The sequence below is a fragment of the Vicugna pacos genome, chromosome 6 (genome assembly GCF_048564905.1).
Source record: "Vicugna pacos chromosome 6, VicPac4, whole genome shotgun sequence".
Classification (NCBI taxonomy): domain Eukaryota; kingdom Metazoa; phylum Chordata; class Mammalia; order Artiodactyla; family Camelidae; genus Vicugna; species Vicugna pacos.
Genome location: NC_132992.1, coordinates 32,972,647 through 32,994,843, shown reverse-complemented (window position 1 = coordinate 32,994,843; position 22,197 = coordinate 32,972,647). Strand labels below are relative to the sequence as shown.

Genomic DNA, 22,197 nt, shown 5'->3' with positions numbered 1-22,197 from the left:
ATACATTTTTTGGGTTTGGACAAATGTATAATGACATCTTCATCATTAGAGTATCATACCAGTGTATTTTCACTGCCCTAAAAATCCTCTGTACTCTGCCTGTTATCCTTCCCTCCCACCCTCTACTTTTTTTTCCCCTTTTTTTGTTAAACTACTATAAGTCAGCTTCTTTCCCTTATATATATGTAAAGGAGCTTTGCCTAAAATTCATGGTAAATGTTTTCTTTTGGTTTTACTCATTTTGTAATTAACCTATTCTTGGTCATTTAATTATGAAATTATTATTATAGCCACCACATTATTTATTAATGTTTTACAGATTATTCTTTTAAGTCTTTGCTGAAGAGTCTGAGCTAGCATTGTGTATCCTAACCATAGTTCCTGTATACACACCTATAATGAAGTTTTTATTCTCTAACCCAAATATGAAATGGTACATATTCAGAGATCCTGTTAATCAAGTGATCATGGAGTAATGTTTTATAAAATATGTGCAGTCTTTTTTTTTTAATCCTAATGCCACTATCTATCCACCAGGAAAAATATGTGCAGTCTTATAGTTGTTTATGTAAGTTTCTTCTTTTAATTATAGAAGCAAAGACTAGTTCATTTTAGTTTGCTAGAATATAGAAATAAGAGACGAGACCTTGGGTTAGAGTTCACACCCTCTGCTTTATTTGCAGTCTACTGTTAATATAGAACAAGTTTTTGTGCATCATTTAAACCTTTTGTACCATATTGTGTGTATCTGGAATATGATTATTTTTAGGCTGTTTTCTAAACTGGTTCTGATCAATATTTGCATTGCTATTCCATGTAATATTTAATACTAGTAGGAAACTTAGAAATCTTCCAGTCCATCCCTTTTTCTCACCCAAAGTCCATAGTTTACGTTAGTATTCTCTCTTGATATACATTTTTTGGGTTTGGACATTGAGACCCAAATTATTTAAGTGATTTACCCACAGTTACCTTTCTTTATGTAACATAAGTAAAAGTTTTTACAGTTTTACCTAAAGTTATTTGGAATGACCTAGATTGGTGGTTTGCAAGCTTTGTTTTAGTAGTAGAACTTATTTTTCCTTAAAAATAATCTCACCTAGAGCTCCATATCTAAAATATAATTAGGAGGGCCCATTTTTGAAGCCCTGTCCAGTTGGCTTGAAGTAATTTTTTGGGACCTTAGGGCCTGAAAGTCATTTCTCTTAAGTACTTATTTCATGAGATTTTTGTTTTACAAACTAGTATATTAATCATGATGTTTTGGTCAAAACTAGTAGTGGCAATAGGCAGTCCAAAAAACTGGACACCAAACATAGTGAAGTCTTGAGCTTTGATTCAGTGACAAAACATTTTACAGAAATAAGTACACTTTGTACTAGACAATTTGAAGCCTCTGGTAGTTATTTTACATTTATTTGAGATATTTATAATATGTGGATTGACTCTGAGATACTAATAATGTTCCAGATGTGTGCAGCATAACTTATCAACATAACCCTGTTTCTTAGGGCTTTATATAATTTTTATTCCATATAGAAGTCAAATAAATACAGATATATATTGACCAGCTCATGTGCTGTGATTGATTTAATTTTAGAAAGCAGCCTTGAATGAGTGTTCATGTTATGAGTCTGACTTGGTTTTCTTGCATTTGATAGGAAAAAGCTCCTCTGTTTCTGAAGAGAAAGGTGAATCTGATGATGAGAAACCAAGGAAAGGAGAAAGACGATCATCCAGGGTCAGACAGGTAATTCAGATAACCTCCAGAAACATCCTTCACCTCTTTGGGTAATGATTTGGCTATCTCGTCCTCCTTTTCTTTTTCCTCAGTTTCAGAGTTGGTGTCCCTCTAGATTTCTATATAATCATCTTTCTCCCCTTAATCATCTTTTTCTTTTTTTGTTTTTTAAGTTATAGCTGCTTTGGCCTTCAGGTCTCTAAATAAATATATAAAAAATAAAACTTAATAGTGAAAGTTAGCAGGTGGTCTTTGTTCCTAAAGCAGTACATTGTTAGAAAAGATACAGTTAATTATTCAATTAAAACCTTAAAGCTATATGATACGATGTTAAGTGAGCACAGTACAAAAAGTATGTGTAGTGTAATTACAGCTGTGGAAAAGCATGGGAAAAAATTAAAGTATCAAAATGATCACAGTGAGTGGTAATAGGTCAGTTCTCTCCCCTCCATCACACATAGTTTATAGATGTTCAGCTTATATATGTATTTTTTTTCAGTTTATATTTATTTTTAAAGCTCGAAGCTAACAAATGAACTACTAGCAGTTTCATTATTGTATTCCTTTTGGTAACTCTATTTTGATTCCTACAAGAGCCCATGTTAATCATGCATGTCTACTGTTGCATTTGTTTTTGTGTTGCTGAAAGTGTCTGTCATTGAGTTTCTCCTCCCAGTGGTGTGTCTTGTGAGATACTTTTCCTGCTCTGTTGATAGTGAGCAAATATACTTGGAACCATTGAATATCTTTTCTTTCAGGCAAGGGCAGCTAAACTCTCTGAGGGCAGCCAGGCTGCTGAGGAGGAAGAGGATCAAGAAACACCTTCCAGAATTCTGAGGGTCAGAGCAGATCGAAATTTGAAAACAGAGGAAGAAGAAGAGGAGGAGGAGGAAGAGGAAGAAGAGGAGGAAGAGGAGGAAGATGATGGCGAGGGACAAAAATCTAGGGATGCACCAGTCCTGAAACAATTTAAGGAAGAAGGAGGGGAAGAGATACCCAGAGTAAAAGCAGAGGAGGTGGTGGATGAGAGACCCCAAACTATAAGATCCCAGGAACCGGAGGGGTTAGAGAGAGGAGGGAGGGTTACAAGGTCCCAGGAAGAGGCTAGAAGAAGTCATCTGGCCAGACAGCAGGAGAAAGAGATGAAAACAGTTTCTCCCCTTGAGGAAGAAGAAAGAGAAATAAAATCTTTAAAAGGCTTGGAGGAAAAATCGAAGTCACCTTCCCCTCCTAGACTGACTGAAGATCTGGAGAAGACCCCTCTTGTGCTACAACCAGAGCAAACTGCCAGTGAGGAGGAGACTCCCCCACCTTTACTTACCAAGGAAGCATCTTCTCCACCACCTAATACACAACTCCAGAGTGAAGAAGAAATAGAACACATGGAAGGCCCAGCCCCTCCTGTCCTCATTCAGTTATCTCCTCCTAATACAGATGCTGAGGCCAGGGAGCTGTTACTATCTCAGCATACTGTGCAGTTGGTGGGAGGCCTGTCTCCTTTGTCAAGTCCTGCAGACATCAAAGCAGAATCTCCAGTAGAGGAAGTGCCAGAGGAGTGTGTCCTGCCTCTAGTTCAGAAAAGCACACTAGCTGAATCCTCAACCCAGAGGGGTCTTGAAACTAAATCAGAAAAACCTGCTCAACCACTCCCTCTAAAAGTCGAGGAATTAGCACTGGCCAGAGGGATTGTTGAAGAACCTTTGGAACAGAAGGAAGGCAGAAGGGCTTCTCATACCCTTCTCCCAAGCCACAGATTGAAACGGTCAGCTGACTCATCCTCTAGCCGGTCCTCCTCATCTTCATCCTCCAGTTCTAGATCAAGGTCTCGCTCTCCTGACAGCTCAGGCTCTCAGTCTCACTCACCTCCAAGGTCCAAGCAGAGAGATGTATCTCGGGCACATACTCATGCCAACCCTCGTGATAGATCCAAGATGGGCTCCAGATCAACATCTGAGTCCAGGTCACGTTCCCGTTCTCGTTCACGTTCAGCATCCAGCAACAGCAGAAAAGTAAGTGAGGGAGAATCCTGGGTGCATTGATGTTCTGTCTCTACTCCAGTGATTTTCAACCCCTAGAGAACCTAGCATGATTTCCAGTGGGAATAGGAAAAAACTTCCTTCCTTCCTCAGTTCAGTATTACTTCCCTCTCATTTTGGAGTCTCATTTTCAATTCATTGATTCCCTAGGTATGGTCCTTTTTCAGTTTGAGTCCTTTTGATTGCAGAGAAAGTTGAATCCATTTACCCATTTCCTCCACTTGATGATAAACTTCTTGAAGGTAGGGACATGCCTTTTTACATGTGTATCCCAGTATCTGGCACCTAGTTGGGACTTAAACAATTTGTTGAATAATCTAGGAAGAAAGGGTGATCACTAAGTCAAACAGGAATAAACATAGAGGTAAAAAGATCCAAAGTATTAAATTGGGTCAGTAGAAATTGAAGAATTCAGTATCTACTGAATAGATACCACATAAAATAATTTGCCTAATGTGTTTCATTTCTTTAGTCTCTGAGCCCTGGAGTCTCCAGGGACAGCAGCACCAGCTACACTGAAACCAAAGATCCCTCTTCTGGTCAGGAGGTTGCAACTCCACCAGTGCCACAACTGCAGGTCCTTGAGCCAAAGGAGAGGACTTCCACCTCATCCTCTATCCAAGTGAGGCGTATGAGCCAACCTGAGCCAGCCGAAAAGCACGTGACCCAGAGGTTACAGCCTGAGCGGGTAGGGTATTATGCCCCCTCCCTAGAGGGAGATGGAGAATTAGGCATGGTTTTCCCTTTTGTCTTAGATATAAAACTGAAAATACTGTCTGGACAAGGGTCAATAGAAATGTAGAAGGCTGGGGCTACCTGTTAGAATCTACTTTCATTTCCAGATCCTTGGTTCATGAAAGTTCTCCATGCATCTGAACAGCAGGGTTCTCATCTTCAGGGCTTTCAGGATCAGTTCTCAGAACATTTTTTTTCTGCCCAAAGGGAGCCTTTTCTCAGTTTTCTCAAAGAAGAATTCTAATAAAGTGATTGCTGGCATGGAAATTCTTTAAGCAACGTTCCATTCCACTTCCTAAAATAACGAAAATCAGTAGGGCTGTGTGCAGAGCTGGTGCTATACATGTTGTGCCCTGCCTTTTACCAACTCCATGTTAAAGAAGAGGAACCAAGCAGATTTAAGTACGTTGCTATGTTTGTTTTGCTGTGTTTGTCCTGACAGGGGAGCCCAAAGAAGTGTGAAGCTGAAGAGGCAGAGCCACCAGCTGCCACACAGCCCCAAACCTTGGAGACTCAGACCTCTCACCTACCAGAATCAGAAAGGATTCATCGCACTGTGTAAGTGATATCTCTCACCTGGGGCGTAACACTCCTGGTTTGTGGGATAGTTCTTTGCTCCCTAGAGTTCTTTGGCTAACTTCTAGTTTCCTTTTAAAACATGGAGGGAGAACTTTACCTGGACTAAGTGTAGGGTTCAGTTAGTATGTTGAGAGCTGCCACTGGAACTCTGAAGGTAGTCTGGAAAGTGGTGGTGAGAGCATAAAGAAACCAGATCTATCACCTGACCAAAATAGTCAGTTCCTTTGTGGAGGAGGCAGCAGAGGCTTCTGTTTGCAAATTCAAGACAATGTAAGGGAATTGACTCAGACATTTTAATTCAATCTTTTGACAAATTTATCAACTACATCTGAGCCTGAGAACACAGTTTAATAAAGGATATTGAGAGTCTAAAGAAAAGTACAGGCGAGTGCTGTTTTTTAGTTTCTGTATTTCTCTGGTTATTAAGTGTCATTTTACTAAGCACAGTCTAGCCTAGTTACCTCTCAGAGCATACCGTACAGCAAAATATGAAGTCCATATCAAGTCAGAAGTTTACTCCTGGGCTTCTAAGATCCTTGGATTGATTTTACCACTCATGTAATTAATGTGAATTTTTTATTCCTTATATGTAGTCCTAGAAAAATACTCATATCAAATTAAATTTACAATCGAATATCATTCATTATTCTTAGCTAGAATCTTATACTGCTTTGGTCAGTGTCCTGTGTAGACAGTTTGCCTAACTTTGTTCCATGATTGTTTTAATGACATTTTAACACTAATTCTGATATGATTTTTCCCTTTATGTACATATCTAATAATTTGCATTCTCCTTAGAGCTATATTTGCCTCTGATTTTGGAGGGTGGTGGGCAGTGACATGATTTATTATCTCATTTTCTTAAGGTTTTAATAATAGTTTTGGACTCTTAGCTTTTGCCTTGCCACTGTCAATTGTAATAGTCTTGCCTCTGCTGCCATCTTGTGGCCATTACTTTTTTGGTTTGAAAGCTAAAAGTGCACTTTGAAAAGTTTTTGTTTTTCCCTTTTGGGATGGGTACATTATCCTTTGGGAAAGGGTTTTTCTTCTAGGACCTTAAAGTGAAAACCCAGCGGATTCTGGAAAGTGTTCAGGATTCCCCAGCTACACCATCGATGAGGAAATGGGGTGACACCTTCCCTTCCCTATCCATCAATCAGAGATGATACCTGCCCCTTCCCTCCCCCATCCCATGAGAGTACAGCTTATCTTCTCTGTAATGACAGTTTCAAAGTAGGTGTTGACAACCTGCTATTAATTGGGCCTGAGGAACAGCCTCCTGTGTATCTTGAAAAGCAAGTAGTTTTCTGAAAAGTTACTTGCTTGCCCTAAAATTCTGTGTGTCTCAGATCCTGGCAACAGAGCAGCACTTTATGCTGTTTTGAAGGCACTTCTCTGGATTTTCACGTGCAAGTCCAGGGCAAACAAACCTTGGAGTCATATAGTTTTTCTCCTCAGGTAAAGGTGGTTTTGATCTTCATTTTATGAGTGAGGTCATCTAGTCACATTGATTCTGACAAGGTGATAGGCAGATGGCACCTTGGGCAAATACTGAGATTGCCTATTGTTGCCTAGGCAAGCTTCAGTGGAGCAGCCTATAGATTAGAAATGCAGTCTGAGCTCGGGAGTAGCTCCCACACCTCCCTCCTACCTGCTTTCCTCCTGCCTGCCTACCAGATGGTCTATTCAACAGCCTAACAAAATGACATGCCCAAAAGCCTAAACCCATAGGCTGTTCTGGCATTGGACTTGGTAAATGAATCTTTTGAGAAGTTTGCCTCTTTCTGGAGGCCCTGCTACAGCTGATTCACAGCCCTCCTGGTCTCTGACACCTCTAGAGTGCCAGTGTTCAGCCCGGTGGCCTCTGGAGCCCTGGCCAGTTTTAAAAGTGGGATCAACAGTGAGTGCTAAATGGAAAAGACCGTTTGTGGCTTAACCTTTGTTTTCCTCTCTTTCTCAACAAGAAATCACATTTCTTTTTAAAGACAAAGCTAGGGCCTATTGATTCAGTAAAGTGTTTTTTAAAAAAACTAAATCACAAGAACTGTTACCACTTGGAAGAGATTGCCTAACTTTTTTTTTTTTTTGCTGTGCTTGGTTAAATCCATTCTGATTCTGATTGTGCCCTGAAGAATTTTAGATTTATGAGGTAAGGTATCTTTTTCATTTCTTGGGGCAGGAATTGTGAGCCCTCAGTCCTATTTCCAGAATAGGAAATTTCCAGCCCTGTTCCAGAATCCAATCCTCTGCCTGCTATAGATACAACAACAATTTCCTCGTACAGCAGAAAATAACGATTCTCTCTTTAAAAAAAAAAAAGAAAAAAAGAGAAAACTTTGTGTGGGCAACTGTATCATCCAGCAGTAGTTAATTCAAACCCAGATTTTTCTAAATACAACTTATCTGTGTATACAAACCTTGCAGGCAATAGCAACATTGGGCTCTTGGCACTATGCTTATTTGTTCTTTTGCCTGAGTAGGAGGAAAGATATGGTCCTTTAAGCCAATATGACAGTGTAATTGATACTTCCTAGGGGACCTACAATGCTAGTATGCCAAATGATGCTTGTTTTAAACGGTAGAATTTATTGTTATCAGTAGGGTTTGCTCACTGAAATTTTGGTATCTGAGAACATACCATGTAAAACCATACTGTCCTTGGTTATCTTGGAATCAGTATGCTCCTGAGGGTGTTCTGTATTTAAATCTCACCGCCTAAGATTAGTCAGATCCCACCATTTCTTACTAAATTTCATCAGGTCCTCAGCTCCTTGTTAATTTTCTATAGTAACTAAATGTCTATAGAAATGTCCTTTTGAATTAGTTTTTCTGAATCTCATTAATATTCAGATATGAACTATAATGTGATGTTATTAACCTCCAAGTAGTTCTATCCTTTTCTCCTGGGCTACAAATGCTTTGTGTGCTGTTTAATTATGGGTAGATGTCACCCACCCCCAATCCCCATGTAATTTCACCTATGTTTCAGAGATACAGGAAACATTTGTGCAAGAACTTAAATAGTAGGAAGAGAGATGCCTTTTGTCTAAAAGGGACTACAAAGAAATTCTGTGTGGGGCTCTGAGACTTAGCTAACAAGGCTTTGGTTCTGCAAGCAGATTGAGTCCCCTTTGGGGACAATTTCCAGGTTTCCTCTTTTTCTTATGAAAATAAAATCTTGCGAATTCTTGGATCCCACAGATTTGATCATGGGGAAATAGAATAAACTCATGTCTTAAAAAGGACAGCGATAACGTGGTAAAATTCTTACTCTTGAAAAAAGTGAGATAGAATTTCCATTAAAAGAAAATTCTTAAAAAAAAATTCTTCCTCCAAGGAAGCCACTTTCGGAGCGGCACATTGGCAGCTGAAAGTATTTTAGAACAAATGATATAGAGGCAACATTTGAGGATGTTTGACAGTAACAGCTCTCTGTAGGGTAACAGTCTCTATGGGAATTCTATCCAAAAATATTTTTTAAGTAGAAAACTTCTGGTTCAGTGAACATTTATTAAAGTGTCCATTTGGTACCCGCAATGACAACCTAATGTGGAAATATTTACTGAGCATTTGTGTTAGACCCTGGGCTAGGGGTCAAGGGATGCAGTCCCTGACCTTGAAGAACTCTGCAGGGTCAAGTAAACCAGTGATTATTATACAGTGATGGGGATTGCTGAGAACCTGTCAAGCCAATTACTGAGTACCTTTGAGCACTCAGAGAAAGAGCAGTTTACTCTTTGAGGACAGTCAAAAAAGGCTCCACAGGTGCCGTCAAATGAGATAATGGCTTATTAAACACATACGTGTTTTATGCATAGCCTTACCTTTTCTTGGGGTGTCTTCCAAGCCATACTCTTAAGAGCAAACCAGTATCATATTGTTCCACGTGAATAAGTACTGTTATTACCCCCACTTTACAGATTAAGAAACTGAGAGAGGAACTCGCCCAGTATCACACTACATGTATAGGGTGAGGCGAGGGCCCAGACTGATACCTAGCCAGTTTGACTCCAGAGCTCTCAATCTTACTGAGCCGACAGGGAAAAGTGAAAAGGAACTTTGAGTGTAATGTATAAATATGGCTGCTTTATCTTGCAGTTAGTATGTAAGTTTAAGATTTTAAGCAGCAGGGAGGAAATTTTAGTCCTGGCAAAAAGTTCTCATATTACAAATGAGGTAATGCTAAGCTTTTGGTCAGATACCCAGAAGCTTGTATTAGTGTTAAATCTTTATTTCCTGTAGGATGCAAAGGGAGCACCTTTGCAGTCAACAAATGAGCATTTTGTGCACCTACTGGATGCTTTTTTGAATGATTAGAGGCAGCTTCCCATTTTACATTTAGTCTGGTGAAGATACTTATGATTAATAATTTCCATTTTAGTTCCCACTTTCTGTTCAGCAGATCTGCTCCCTCCACCTCCCCATAACGGTTCTCTCATTTCAGTTTCTTATCTACTTCAGAGCCCTCACCTTGGAGCCCTTGCTCCAAGAAGTGTCCTCAGTATTTTAGCTTCCCAAGGTCCCCTTGCCCTGTTTATCCTCTTTTCTTTCTGGCTCCAGGGGACCCTAGGGCAGGGTGACCTTATTAAAGACTCTGTGAAACAAAGTTGTCTGTTATCTCTTCAGAGACACCTCCCTTCCCCCTACTGGTAATTCAAAAAGGAACTCTCTGCTTATCCACTCTTTCCATCTTCCCGGAGAAAGGACTGGTTGGAGTAGTAACACGTGGTCATTGCCTGCGGTGAGCAGCCAGTTACTGTAGAGTGATTGGATAGTGCCAGATCTCATCCCACCTCCACGCCTTGAACCAGCTGATCTGGTTTCAGTGTTCCGTGCCTGGCTTGTTGGATAGAGGTGGGCACGGAAGAAATTGTTCGTGACCCTCCAGTCTGTGTCTCTTTTCAACTGTGGCTTTGTTATCTCCTTATCATTTTTCACTCCCAGCTCTGCTGTTTCCTTTCCTTCTATTCTCTGGAATCTTCCGGGCAAGCAGCTGTAACTTTGTATGTCCTCTCCACCCAGCCCCCTTCCCCGACCCCCGAGAAGACCAGGAGAGAGCACCCTCTCCCTGTGGGGTTAGGCCTCGGTAGCTGTTGTAACCTGAGAAAAGGAGGAAAAAGGCCAGGCCTACTGAGCCAGCAGTGAGCTAGCTCCCTGTGGCCTGCCAGAGGATAAGAACCTTGCTCACTCAGCGCCCTCCCTCTTTTCTTTCCCCTCCCCTGCTGCAGCAGGGCCCTCCCCCGTCCGCACACAAGGGCTGCTGGGTAAGTGGCAAGATGGCTCCCCTGCATGTCTCCGGCTGATCGCCGCCGCTCCGCCAATACAATAGAGCCAGCCACTACCAGCAGCCTGGCCCTCTTCCTCCTCCTTCTCCAGGGAGACCAATCCAGCCGAATTCGGGGTTTGCCGTGAGGACTTAACGCTTATCTCTTAAAAGCCAGATCTATTTTAGCCTCCCCCTCACCACCACCACCTCCCCTTCCATTTACCATTTTTTGGATCCCGAGTTGCTGCATCTCGATTTTCTCTCTCTGGATCGGGTGGCTGGGGAGGAGGTGGTGGGATCTTGGGACAAGGAAGGTGTTTTGTTTTGTTTAATTTTTTAGGATTTTTTTGTTTGGTTTTTGTTATTTCTTCCATTCCAGAAAGGGATAAACAGCACTTCCAGGGGGAGAAAAAAAATCATGTTATCAGAAAGCAAAGAAGGGTGAGAGCTTCACATTTCCATGTATCCCTTTTCCCCACCGCTCTAGCCCACCTCACCTCCCTTCTCTTCCCTATGGCTTTCATTCCGTCTTTCGTTTTGGTTTGTTTTCAGTCATTCTGCTTCCCCCCTTTGTCCTTCCTGCCCGATTTCTAATTGGCCCCACTTGCCCTCTCTGTGTGGGAAATAGGTAGTTTCTGGATAAGCTTGTTCTTTAGATTTAGGCAGTTGAATCTCGTGTTTCTGTGGGAGCCTGTTAGCTGGGGGCACAGTTCCGATTTTCCCCTCCCCCCTTCCCGTGCATCCCTCCCTGCCTGCTCTGGGGAGGCTGTTCTGACCTCTGAGTGTCAGTCAGCCTGTCGGGAATGCCGAATTTTCTGGTGGTGCTTATCAGCCTGGGGAGGCTTGATTTCCCCTTCCTGAGACTTGGGCCTCTCACCATCTTGATTTGATACCCGCCCCCGCAGTGTTTGGGTGGTGGTAGGGAGTGAGATTAGAGGTAGAAGTTAGGGATGGAGACGGGAAAAAAAGGTGGGAAGATAGTTTATCTGAAGTGCCTCTGGGGTTCATTGCCTGACATGGGAGCTAACGTGTGGTTTGGAGGGGTTGGGGAGTGGGTTCAGTGTTTGGGGAGAGGATGCATGGTGTGAGGGCGGGTGTGTCATGACTGGGAGGCCTGCTCTCTTTATCTCTTGGAAGTTGGAATAAGGGAGTGGGAGAAACTGGGCGAAAGCCGAATGTAAGAACAATTCCTACACCTCTGAGCAGGTAAAAGTGGCCTGGTTCTTCTCTGAGCTTTCATACTCTGTCTGCAGTTTGAGTTTTTCCTTTTGGATTAGAGAGGGTCCTCGTTGAAGCTTGTACCCTCACCAGCCTTATTCTCCCTGCAGCCCCCACCCCCATCATTTCTCCATTCCTGGTGTCTCCAGGTCCTGTGGGTCATAGGCTTTTACTTATTAAGCAGTTGAATAAACACAAGGTTGGGATCATTTGCCACAGCCCTGGCTGTTCTTTCTCATCTTTTTAAGGAATCGGGCTTCCCTCATGCAATTTGGTTAAATAAGGGGGCCTGTGCCCAGGGGATAGGGAAGCCACGGGGTTGTGGGCAAATCACATCACTTCTGAAGGACTGTTTTCATAGAGGGGTTTTTCTCTTCATATAAGGGCACTCTGGTGAACTACCTAAGAATAATTGGAGTCTGGACCCCACACATCACAGCTTTATCTCATCTGGGCAGTGGGTGGATGTGGTTGCGGTGATCTGTGCTTTTTTCCCAAGGAAAATGGTTTCCTGCTTTTCCTGTGGGGGGAGGTCTCTAGTCTCATCTGAAAAGCAGCCCTCTCAGCCCCACCCAGGTGATGAGGCATGGGGGTTTCCTTGACCCAAAACCTAACATCTTGCTCTCTCTTCCCCTTGGTTCTTTCCTGCCCTTCCCTCCCAACCTCTCCCTATACTGACAGTGAGGAGAAGGAGGAAGTGACCATGGACACAAGTGAAAACAGACCTGAAAATGAGGTTCCAGAGCCCCTCATGCCTATTGCAGATCAAGTCAGCAATGATGACCGCCCAGAGGGCAGTGCCGAGGATGAGGAGAAGAAAGAGGTAAATATCCAAGCCACCTGCTGGGGTGGGTGGGCAGGAGTGGACATAGGGGAAAGAGTAGACCACTCTGGTGACCCCTCTTACACAGTGGGATAGCTTAAAGAAGGGGCTAGGTGAAGACTTGGATCAGTATAGGGCCAAGGGAGAATTCGCTGGTTTAGCAAGGGAGACCCCTTGTGATGGGGACAGGGCTCATTCGTTCCCCTTTCCTGGTTTGGGAAGTGATGCAGTCCAGACTCTTGAAAGTTTGTAACCACCAGGAAAGTCAAGTTAATGGCCCTTAATCTAAGACCCAGGCTCAGCTTTCCCTGCTACCTTCTTTAGCTTTTCCGTGTGGTAACCGCTCTAGCTTTCCCTCCTTTTTAAAAGCCTGTTGGAGCTCAGCGCCATCTAGTGGGCCTTGGTGGTTCTCAGCTGACCACCATGCTGAGGAATTTTTGTCCCTCATCTGCCCCCCAGTGGTCTCATTGCAGAGATGTAGCTACTTAGAAGCTAGCCCCTGGGGTGATCCCAAAGGTCCCTTCCCCGTTTCTGTAACCTCTCTGCTTTTCTGGCATATATATTATCTTGTGTCCTGCACCCAATTCAGGGGGTTCCCCCCATCAGAGCCAGCGAAGTCTTCTTGGCTCTTAAAGTAATTAGAGAATTAGCTGGGTTTGGGAGTAGGGTAAGAGGGTGGGAGGGACCGTTGTGTGTGTAGCCTTTCTTTGGTGTGTGTTGCGGGGGGTGGGGGCCGGTGAAAGTGATTTGATGTGCAGAATATTATTTATTACAAGGTCCTTCTTCCCCGTAAAACTTTGTCCAAGTACCTCATGTACGGTAATCCGCCCGTAAAATATAACCCTGCCCAACTGGCCAATCGCTGATGCCGCCTCTTCCTCTGGACCCACCCGCTGCTACTGAGCTGCCCAGTCAGAGCCGAGTCTGCTATCCAGGTGTCTTGGCCAGAGGGGGGCATGTGTATGGGATCCTGTGATGGGCCCTCTTTTGCCTCCCTGCCTTGCTTACATCAGGGGGCCGAGAAGAGCACTGTTCTGGAGAGACTTGTATTGAGAAAACAAAAAGCATTTGGAAAGGGGTGGACTTGCATCATCTCCCTCTTTGGGACACCCCAAGAAGAGCTTGTGTCACTGCTGGGGCGCCTGCCCACATGCCCTTACCCTTTTGAGGACTGTGGGTTGCCTTGTTTGCTGCAGACTGTTGGGATCCCCATCTAGGTCACCAAGACCTCCTAAAGAATCAATGTTTGTGATCACAGTGTCATGCTGTAAAATACCGAGTGGGGCTCTCGGCTTAAGCTGTGACGACTAGGAACCCTGCAGAGAAGTCTAGGGTCTGAGCCCAGGGATTTAATGCTGATGACAGCCCAGCCATGTCTCACCACTTGCTCATCAGATGGACTTTCCTTTGGTCCCTGTTGTCCATGGTGAAGGGCAGCATGTTGGTTGCTCCAACTTCTCCTCCATCCCTGGAGGCAGGGGCTCATCTATCCACCTGACTGGAACCACTGTCTCAGCTGGAGTCCCTGAGGAGATGCCACACACCACTCAGAAGAACAGTATTCTGACCTTGCTGCTGAATGTGTGCCAGGTCCTGGGGCTATCCATCTACTGCCCCCAGGCTGCCTTCAACAGAGGTTCCATGATCCCACTCGGTGAGAGGACCCCCTCCCCAGTTACAGGCAGAGGAGGAAGGGACTCTGGAGTCATCACCTGGATTCCAAGTATTGGGTGGTGGTATTGCTGCAGCTTGCCACTGGTGGACATAGGGTCCTGCCTGCCTCCCACGATAAAAGGCCAGGACCACTACTGCTGCTCACGGGCCATCTCATCAGGGACTGCAAGATGATGCCCCTGCAGGGCTGGGACTGATGTCTCTGCCCCTTTTCCCCCTGTACCCCTCGCTGAGCCTGGCCACCGCCAGTGAACTGTCTTGACATCATGGAAACTGGGCAGCGTCCCCCCACACGTTTCCCTCCCGCCCCCCCTGCGCCCCTGGGAGGACTCTGGCAGTGCCGTGCTGACCACCACGCCGTGCGCCCACCTTTTTTGCCAACCCAACCCCCCACCAATTGCACAGCGCCTAGCAGGGAGGGCTCATTCTGATTGGACCGGCGGTTGACTAGATACAGTACACAGTGAGGTGCGATTGGCTGAACTGAAGATCCCAGGTGTGAGATGGTACCTGGAACATTTGTCATATTCCTAGTTTATTTTCCTCTTTATTTTCTTCTTCCTCTTTTTTAATCTTTTATTTTTTTTCTTTCTTTTTTTTCTGATTTCTTTATTGGATTTATTTATTTATTTGGTTCATGTTTTTCCTGTTTTAATTAAGACTTTTTTTTTTCTCACTAACTTACCCATCAAGAGCGGCCCGGCTAGGGTTCAGGCTGGCCCTTAACGGAGACCAAGGAGACTTGGTTAGACAACACAAACGGGGCTGGGGGTTGGATGGGGAAAAGGGATTTCATCAAGAGGGTCCTGCCCTACCCTTTAGAAGGGTGGTAGGTCTTAGTTTTTCCAGAAATAAGCACTTAAATCTAAAAATGCTCTATTCCCCTTTCGCTTTCTCTTCCTCTTTTTGCTCTGTCCACAGTCTTCCTCCCACTGAGTGTTTGGGGCAGAAACTTGCTCAAAAGCAAATTTGGCAGTTTCTGGTCCTTGGCAGAGCCCCTAAGGCATAAGCCCTGTTTGGAGAAAAAACAGTGAGGCTCTGCTAGTGCTCCGTACAGTGGTTGGAAATCTGAAACTCTCCCTGGTGACAGTGTGCCCTGCGTAAAAACCTGTCTTTACCAAAGACACTTTTAAATTCTTTTCTGCCGGCACTTGGCTCAGGAGGCTCATTTCCAGTGAGTCTGGTGCTGTCCTTTTCCACGGTGTGGTAGGCGTCCAGGCAGTCTTAACAGTCTGCTCTCCAAGCCACTGTCAGTGGATGTCAGGCTGGACACTGAGAAAAGGAGGGGGGTTACCTTATTGAAGTTGCCATCCCAAAGTTGGTTTTCCTTGTTTCCTCGTGTTTTCCTCGAGTTAGCAAGGAAGACCTCAGCAGGGTAGATGACCCAGTTCTGGGGACAGCTTGTTGGAAGAGGGCATGAGCAAGGCCTTTAAAAGGCTGGACACTGCTGAATTCCTCTTCCAGCTTATTTCTGGTTAAGCTAATACATAGGTGTGGTATGGACTAGACGACTTTTCCCTGCTGTGATGTTTGGTTTTATTTTTTTCTCTAACTTGCATTGATTCTGCTTCGTTTTTGCCGTTTGCCGCTTCTGTTTTGGTCTCTTGTCTGTCTCTGTGTCTTTCTCTCTGTGTCTTTGGAGCCTGTGCTAAGACTGCCCCATCTAACCTCCTTCCCCCCTCTCTGTGGGGTGTGTCTCTTTCTCTTTTTTTTCCCCCCCCCTTTTCTTCTCTATACAGAGCTCGCTGCCCAAATCATTCAAGAGGAAGATCTCCGTTGTCTGTAAGTCTAGCCCCATATCCCTGATAAAAGTCCGGAATACCATAAAAATCAGAGTTCATAGAGAAATAGATTCCCATTTTCTCTCAATGGCATTCATGGGTCACCCCCCCACACTGCCATCCCACCACATCCACCCAGCGTATCTACATCTTTTTGGCATGTGTAGGGTTCCATTTTGAAATTCAGAACTTTATAGACAACCTTGTCATTTTTCCCCAGTCACATTTCTTTCTTAACTCTAATGATATGCACTGTGAGATGTCTCACCATTTCTTATCTAGTCTTCCCTGCTTTTGTTCTTTCAGATAATCTGAACCCTCAGAACCAGGAGTGGGTTTTTGAGGGATTCCTATAAAATGCTCACCAGTTTGTGCTTTATTCTAAGAGAGCATCTGAGAAAATGAGAGTGCCCACACCTCAAACAGTAACATTTTTAACATTTTCCCAGTGAGAAACTCTAAGCTGACAAAGATGTAATAAATCTTTATTACTTAAAATATCAGTCTGTAGTGTGAAAATTAACCTAAAGTGTGACTAGTCACACCATGATCTAAAATCAACTTTACTTAGATTTTAATATCCCATAGTCTTGTTTTTCTCATTCCCATGTTGTCTTCAGTCTGTCCTCCCAGTACTTTAGATTTTCTACCTCTGAGAGTTTAAACTGCTCACCAGCCTAGTTACCTTCCCCACGTTGCCTTCAGAGATCAGTAGTTTTCATCTATCAGGAAGTGGCTCTAGGCCTTTTATTGTTTACTCTGAAGCATGATTTCCCCAGTCCCCAAATGTGATTTCCTTAGGTTAACCTTTTACTAAAGTTCTAGTCTCGAAGGCTATCTGTGGGTATTGTGGTGTGAACCAGCAGAGGACCTGAGATCATCTAACTGTGGGGTCCTATTTCTTGGGGACAGCAGCAACCAAGGGGGTGCCAGCTGGAAACAGTGACACAGAGGGGGGCCAGCCTGGTCGGAAGCGGCGTTGGGGAGCCAGCACAGCCACCACACAGAAGAAACCTTCCATCAGTATCACCACCGAATCACTCAAGGTGAGGTGGGAGGGGCCGGGGAAGGGAGGATGAGGTACATGAGGTGGGAGTAGACATGGGCCCAGTGTAACGGGGTGGGGGGTATCTGTGTCCCAGAGCCTCATCCCCGACATCAAACCCCTGGCGGGGCAGGAGGCTATTGTGGATCTTCATGCTGACGACTCCCGAATCTCTGAGGATGAGACAGAGCGTAATGGTGACGATGGGACCCATGACAAGGGGCTGAAAATATGCCGGACTGTCACTCAGGTAAGCCTCCTGCACTCCAGTGTTGGGAGAGGGGGCCATGGGTGCAGAGCAGGCAACTGAGTGAGGAGCTAAGGCAGAGTCCTAGAAAGGGAATCTCCCATCTGTGCTGAGGGTTGGGTTAATTGGCCCTTGCAGGGGTCAGCTGACTACCATTTGTAACCTTTTGCCTGAAATAAAGGTTTTATTAGAATACAGCAACACCAGTTCGTTTAAATCTGTGGCCACTTAAGTGCTATAGTCAGAGTTGAATAGTTGCAACTTTATGATCACAAAGCCTGCAGTGTTTAATATCTTACCTTACTCAGAAAAAAAAATTGCCGACTCCTGCCTTAGTTTTCCTCATGGCAGACTTAGAGGCGTTAACAATCCCAAAATCTGGTGGAGGTGACGCTAATGATGCAGTCTCCCTGCAGGGAATCCAGAGGCTGTGCCAGTTTGGTGTTTAAGAATTCCTCCGTTATCTGATACTTACAGGTGGTGCCTGCCGAGGGCCAGGAGAATGGGCAGAGGGACGAGGAGGAAGAAGAGAAGGAGCCTGAAGCAGAAGCCCCTGTACCTCCGCAGGTCTCAGTAGAGGTGGCCTTGCCCCCACCTGTGGAGCATGAAGTAAAGAAAGGTGGGTGCAGCATTGTGAGTGAAATATCGGGCAGCTCCCTGAATTCCCAGAGCACTTCATTTGGACCTGTTTTAAAGCTTTTCATGTTTTCTGCCTTTGTGTTCTAGTATTTTACACATCTGTCTTATCTTCTCCTCCTAGTTATCAAGCTACTTGAGGGCTAGGTTGGAATCTGTTTAATCTTTGCGTCTCCATAATGAGGAGATCAGCCTGGACAGTCCCTTGCACAGTGTAGGTGCTCAGCACATTTAGATGGAAGAGTGACTACTGGTAGGGGATTAAAAGTTCTGCTGGAGGTGAGACAGCCAGCATTGAGCCCTGCTGAAAACCATTCATGTGCTCTATTTGATAGTGACTTTAGGAGATACGTTAACTCGACGTTCCATTAGCCAGCAGAAGTCTGGAGTTTCCATTACAATTGATGACCCAGTCCGGACTGCTCAGGTGCCCTCCCCACCCCGGGGCAAGATCAGTAACATCGTCCACATCTCCAACTTGGTAAGTCATTATTTCCCACAGTGCAGCTTGGCTCAGAGTCTGAGCTTCAGACTCATGTTTCTTAGGTTCAACTCCTAGACCTGCCAGTTACTCACTCATTGACTCCGAGTGAGTTACTTAACCTCATGACCCGTCTCCTCATCTGAAAATGGGGAGAAAAAAGTATCACCTTGCAGGGTTGTCTTGCAGAGGGCCTGGCCATGATGTCACAGTCAGTGTGTTCCTGACCTCTCTGGCCTTGCCCAGACTTTGAAGCTATACTCCTGTCACAGTGGTGTGGGAATCTTCAAACTGGTTCTAAGAGTATTGTTCTTGCCTTCTTCAAGATCCTGAAATTCCATTTTCATTGGCAGGTTCGTCCCTTCACTTTAGGCCAATTGAAGGAATTGTTGGGGCGTACGGGAACTCTGGTGGAAGAGGCTTTCTGGATCGACAAGATCAAATCTCACTGCTTTGTAACGGTGAGGGGAAGGAGCTGATTCTCTAGGTTATGGCCTGTATTTCCTTTTGTGACCAATGTGGGCAGGTTTGAGGGTGTTGTGGCAAGTGGGAGGGATTGAAGGCCTGTTGTGACCCTCTGCCTCCTCCCTTCCTCCATCAGTATTCAACAGTAGAGGAAGCAGTTGCCACCCGCACAGCTCTACATGGGGTCAAATGGCCCCAGTCCAATCCCAAATTCCTTTGTGCTGACTATGCTGAGCAAGATGAGGTAAGAAACCAAGGGAAGGGGGTGGAGGGCAGAGGAGGCCATCATCTGCTAGGTTCCAGCTGAGATACTGGCTAAGCCTGTCGTCACTGAGATTCCTTCTCCCTCCCCTTTGGTTCCTTTAGTTGAACCATGGGACTCCAAAATCTGTTCATTGGTACCTGGGCTCCTTCAGTGGGAGTGATGTCATCTCCATCCTGACTGTCCTTGTCCCTCCTCTGCCTGCAGCTGGATTATCACCGAGGCCTCTTGGTGGATCGTCCCTCTGAAACTAAGACAGAGGAGCAGGGAGTACCACGGCCGCTGCACCCCCCGCCCCCGCCCCCAGCCCAGCCACCACAGCACCCCAGGGCAGAGCAGCGGGAGCAGGAGCGGGCGGTGCGGGAACAGTGGGCAGAGCGGGAGCGGGAAATGGAGCGGCGGGAGCGAACTCGATCAGAGCGTGAATGGGATCGGGACAAAGTTCGAGAAGGGCCCCGTTCCCGTTCACGGTCCCGTGACCGCCGCCGCAAGGAACGTGCAAAGTCTAAAGAAAAGAAGAGTGAGAAGAAAGGTACTTATTTAGCTTGGGGGGGAGGGTGCATACCACTAGAAGGTGGGAAAGGGACCCAAATGGGATGGGACACAGGGTCTTATGCGTGAAGTCTGACTCACTTTCTTCCACCTCAGAAAAAGCTCAGGAGGAACCACCTGCCAAGCTGCTGGACGACCTTTTCCGTAAGACCAAGGCAGCTCCCTGCATCTATTGGCTCCCACTAACTGACAGCCAGGTGAGTGCCTGCCTTCGTGCCCTGCTCAGAGCTGCATCAAGACTTGGGGGCCGAGCAGGGGAGAGTCATGTGACTAGAGTGTGAGTAGGCCCAGGTATTGGCTTAGGATAGTAAGGAAGAAATTAAGCATCACAGAAAGAGGCAGCTTTAAGGCCCAGTTAGTTGAGTACACCACAGAGGAGCCAGACCCAAGAAGGTGGAGGTAGACACAGAAATCAGAACTGTGTGTGTGTGTCTCAGGAATCTGGCTGTGCCAACCATGCTTCACAGAAATTGACTTTAGTTAGCTGAGAAATCTTGTGTTTTATAAACTCATTCATTTTTCTGCTTTTTTTTTTTTTTTTAATTTTGTGGGGGAAGTAGTTAGGTCTGTTTATTTTTAATGGATGTTCTGGGCATTGAACCCAGGACGTCACATGTATGCTAAGCATGGGCTCTACCACTGAGCTATACTCTTCTCCCCTCTGCTTCTAGGTTTCTTTGTTATGGACCTTTTGGGAATTTTAGGCTTATGCTATTCAACTAAAGAGAAGAGAGATTTGTTCACATTTAAGTAGCTCGGGAAATACCAGAGGTCAGGCAGGGATGGTGCCACTACCTGTCGTGGGCATAAAAGAAAACTGGGAGGGCTTGGGGCTCTGAGACAAGGACAGATGTGATTGCTGAGACCCTCCCCCTTTTCTGCATAACAGCAAAGCTGACAGTGACCCCAAGCTAGGGTATAGGAGACCAGGTGGGGCTGAGATGCCTGTTCTCTGCCTTCCCTGCCCGATGCAGATTGTTCAGAAGGAGGCCGAGCGGGCTGAACGGGCCAAGGAGCGGGAGAAGCGGCGAAAGGAGCAGGAAGAAGAAGAGCAGAAGGAACGGGAGAAGGAGGCCGAGCGGGAACGGACCAGACAGCTGGAGCGGGAGAAGCGGCGAGAGCACAGCCGGGAGAGGGACAGGGAGAGAGAGAGGGACAGGGAGCGGGACAGGGGGGATAGAGATCGGGAGAGGGAGAGGGACCGGGAACGAGGCAGGGAGAGGGACCGCAGAGACACCAAGCGCCACAGCAGGAGCCGGAGTCGGAGCACGCCGGTGCGGGACCGGGGTGGGCGCCGCTAGCTGGGGAAACACTAGGGAGAGCTGCAGGCATCTGCCACCCTGCCCCAGGGGGGTTCAAGGCCACAGAGGGATAGGTACAATCTCCATCACCCTGGAACCAGGGGTCTTTCACACCATTTGCCCAGTGCTGAAGTATGGCTGCCACCTGTCCCCACATACCAAATGGAGCAGTGGCCATCTCGCCCCCACCCCCGTAATCTATCTCTTGAGACCTAGCCCTCTCCTCCGTCTCATTTCCCATTAAGTCTGTGAGAGGGAAGAGCTAGGTTAGGGAGAGAGGTGGTTGGCCCAGAGGTGGGGAGCAACCTGGAGCCCCAAACCTCTCTCATTTTCCTCCATCCTGCTCACCACCTCCTTTGGTACTCGCACCCTCTTCTTGGGAACAGCCGGGGCCAGGACTGGGTCACCTATGAGCTGAATCAGCATCTCCTCCTGAGTCCCAGGGCCCCTGCAGTTCCCAGTCTTTTCTGTCCTGCAGCCCCTGCCTCCTGCCCACCGGTTCAACTTTATATCCACCTTTTCTTTTTGTTCAATTTTTATTTTTATTTTTTTTATTATTAAATGATGTGGTCTATGGAAAATAATAAAAATCTGACTTAGTTTTAACTAGTGTGTGAGTGGCTTTCCTTGGGCAGGACCTGGGTGAGAGCCAAATTTTGAAGAGGTGGCAGCGTTGCTTGCATTCCATACGCTTAGGCAGGCTGCTTCCTGGAGCAGAGGCTTCCCCGCCCTCCATCCCTGCCTGGGCTCTAACCACACCGCACCTGTGGATCTTACTCACGAGAATAGCGGGAAAGACCCCTTGGGAAGGGGAAGTTCCGTTTCAGGGCTCCCCGTCCTGTGCTAGAGGCATTTGGTCACCTGCTTGCCACCTTCAAGGTGCCTCCCACAACTGCCACCAGGGGGCGGCAGGCGCTCGCTCAGTAGGCTCCTGTAAATGAGCTTCCCCAAAAGGCTCCGCTCCTCACCTCGGCGCCCTCCCGCCGATGTGCCTCGGTCCCTGACCTGTTCCCTGGGCCCAGCCCGTGGACTCCCGGGATCGTGCTGCCTTGCTTAAGCGCCCCCAGCAGGCCCGCCACCCTGCTCTGCACGGGCTCCCAGAACGGGGCCGCCTCACAGCCGGGGTACACAGCAGCCCTCAAGGCCGGTCCGGGAGCGGAGCCGGGCCTCCGCAGTGGGCTCCTGAGTCCCCACCTCACGGCGCGCTCGCCTCTCGCCCCGCTGTGGGGGGCGTGCGGGTGCGCCCTCCCCGCCGGCTCTTCGGAAACGGCCTGGTGCCGTGGCCCGGATGCCCTCCCGCCCGAGTGCCCCTCCGGGCGCTGCGGGCCCGGCCCGGGAGGGGCTCCACATCTGTA

The 22,197-nt window shown here is 46.4% G+C and overlaps 1 protein-coding gene across 7 annotated transcripts in view; it reads left to right on the top strand.

Annotated features, from left to right (window-relative positions):
• ACIN1 (apoptotic chromatin condensation inducer 1) overlaps nucleotides 1–21,448 on the top strand; it is a 30,282-nt gene extending 8,834 nt beyond the window's left edge. For 3 of the 7 annotated variants that reach the window (XM_015250387.3, XM_015250385.3, XM_072962824.1), the window contains 15 exons: nucleotides 1,662–1,750; nucleotides 2,500–3,750; nucleotides 4,250–4,465; nucleotides 4,955–5,070; nucleotides 12,257–12,398; nucleotides 15,812–15,854; nucleotides 16,766–16,899; nucleotides 16,996–17,148; nucleotides 17,623–17,764; nucleotides 18,117–18,262; nucleotides 18,616–18,723; nucleotides 18,864–18,971; nucleotides 19,197–19,521; nucleotides 19,638–19,738; nucleotides 20,516–21,448. In XM_015250387.3, the coding sequence (XP_015105873.2) occupies nucleotides 1,662–1,750; nucleotides 2,500–3,750; nucleotides 4,250–4,465; nucleotides 4,955–5,070; nucleotides 12,257–12,398; nucleotides 15,812–15,854; nucleotides 16,766–16,899; nucleotides 16,996–17,148; nucleotides 17,623–17,764; nucleotides 18,117–18,262; nucleotides 18,616–18,723; nucleotides 18,864–18,971; nucleotides 19,197–19,521; nucleotides 19,638–19,738; nucleotides 20,516–20,842 (3,401 nt within the window). In that variant the 3' untranslated portion in view covers nucleotides 20,843–21,448. The other 4 variants (XM_015250386.3, XM_031678848.2, XM_015250388.3 and 1 more) reach the window with 4 other exon arrangements.
• The last annotated feature ends 749 nt before the right edge of the window (nucleotides 21,449–22,197 follow it).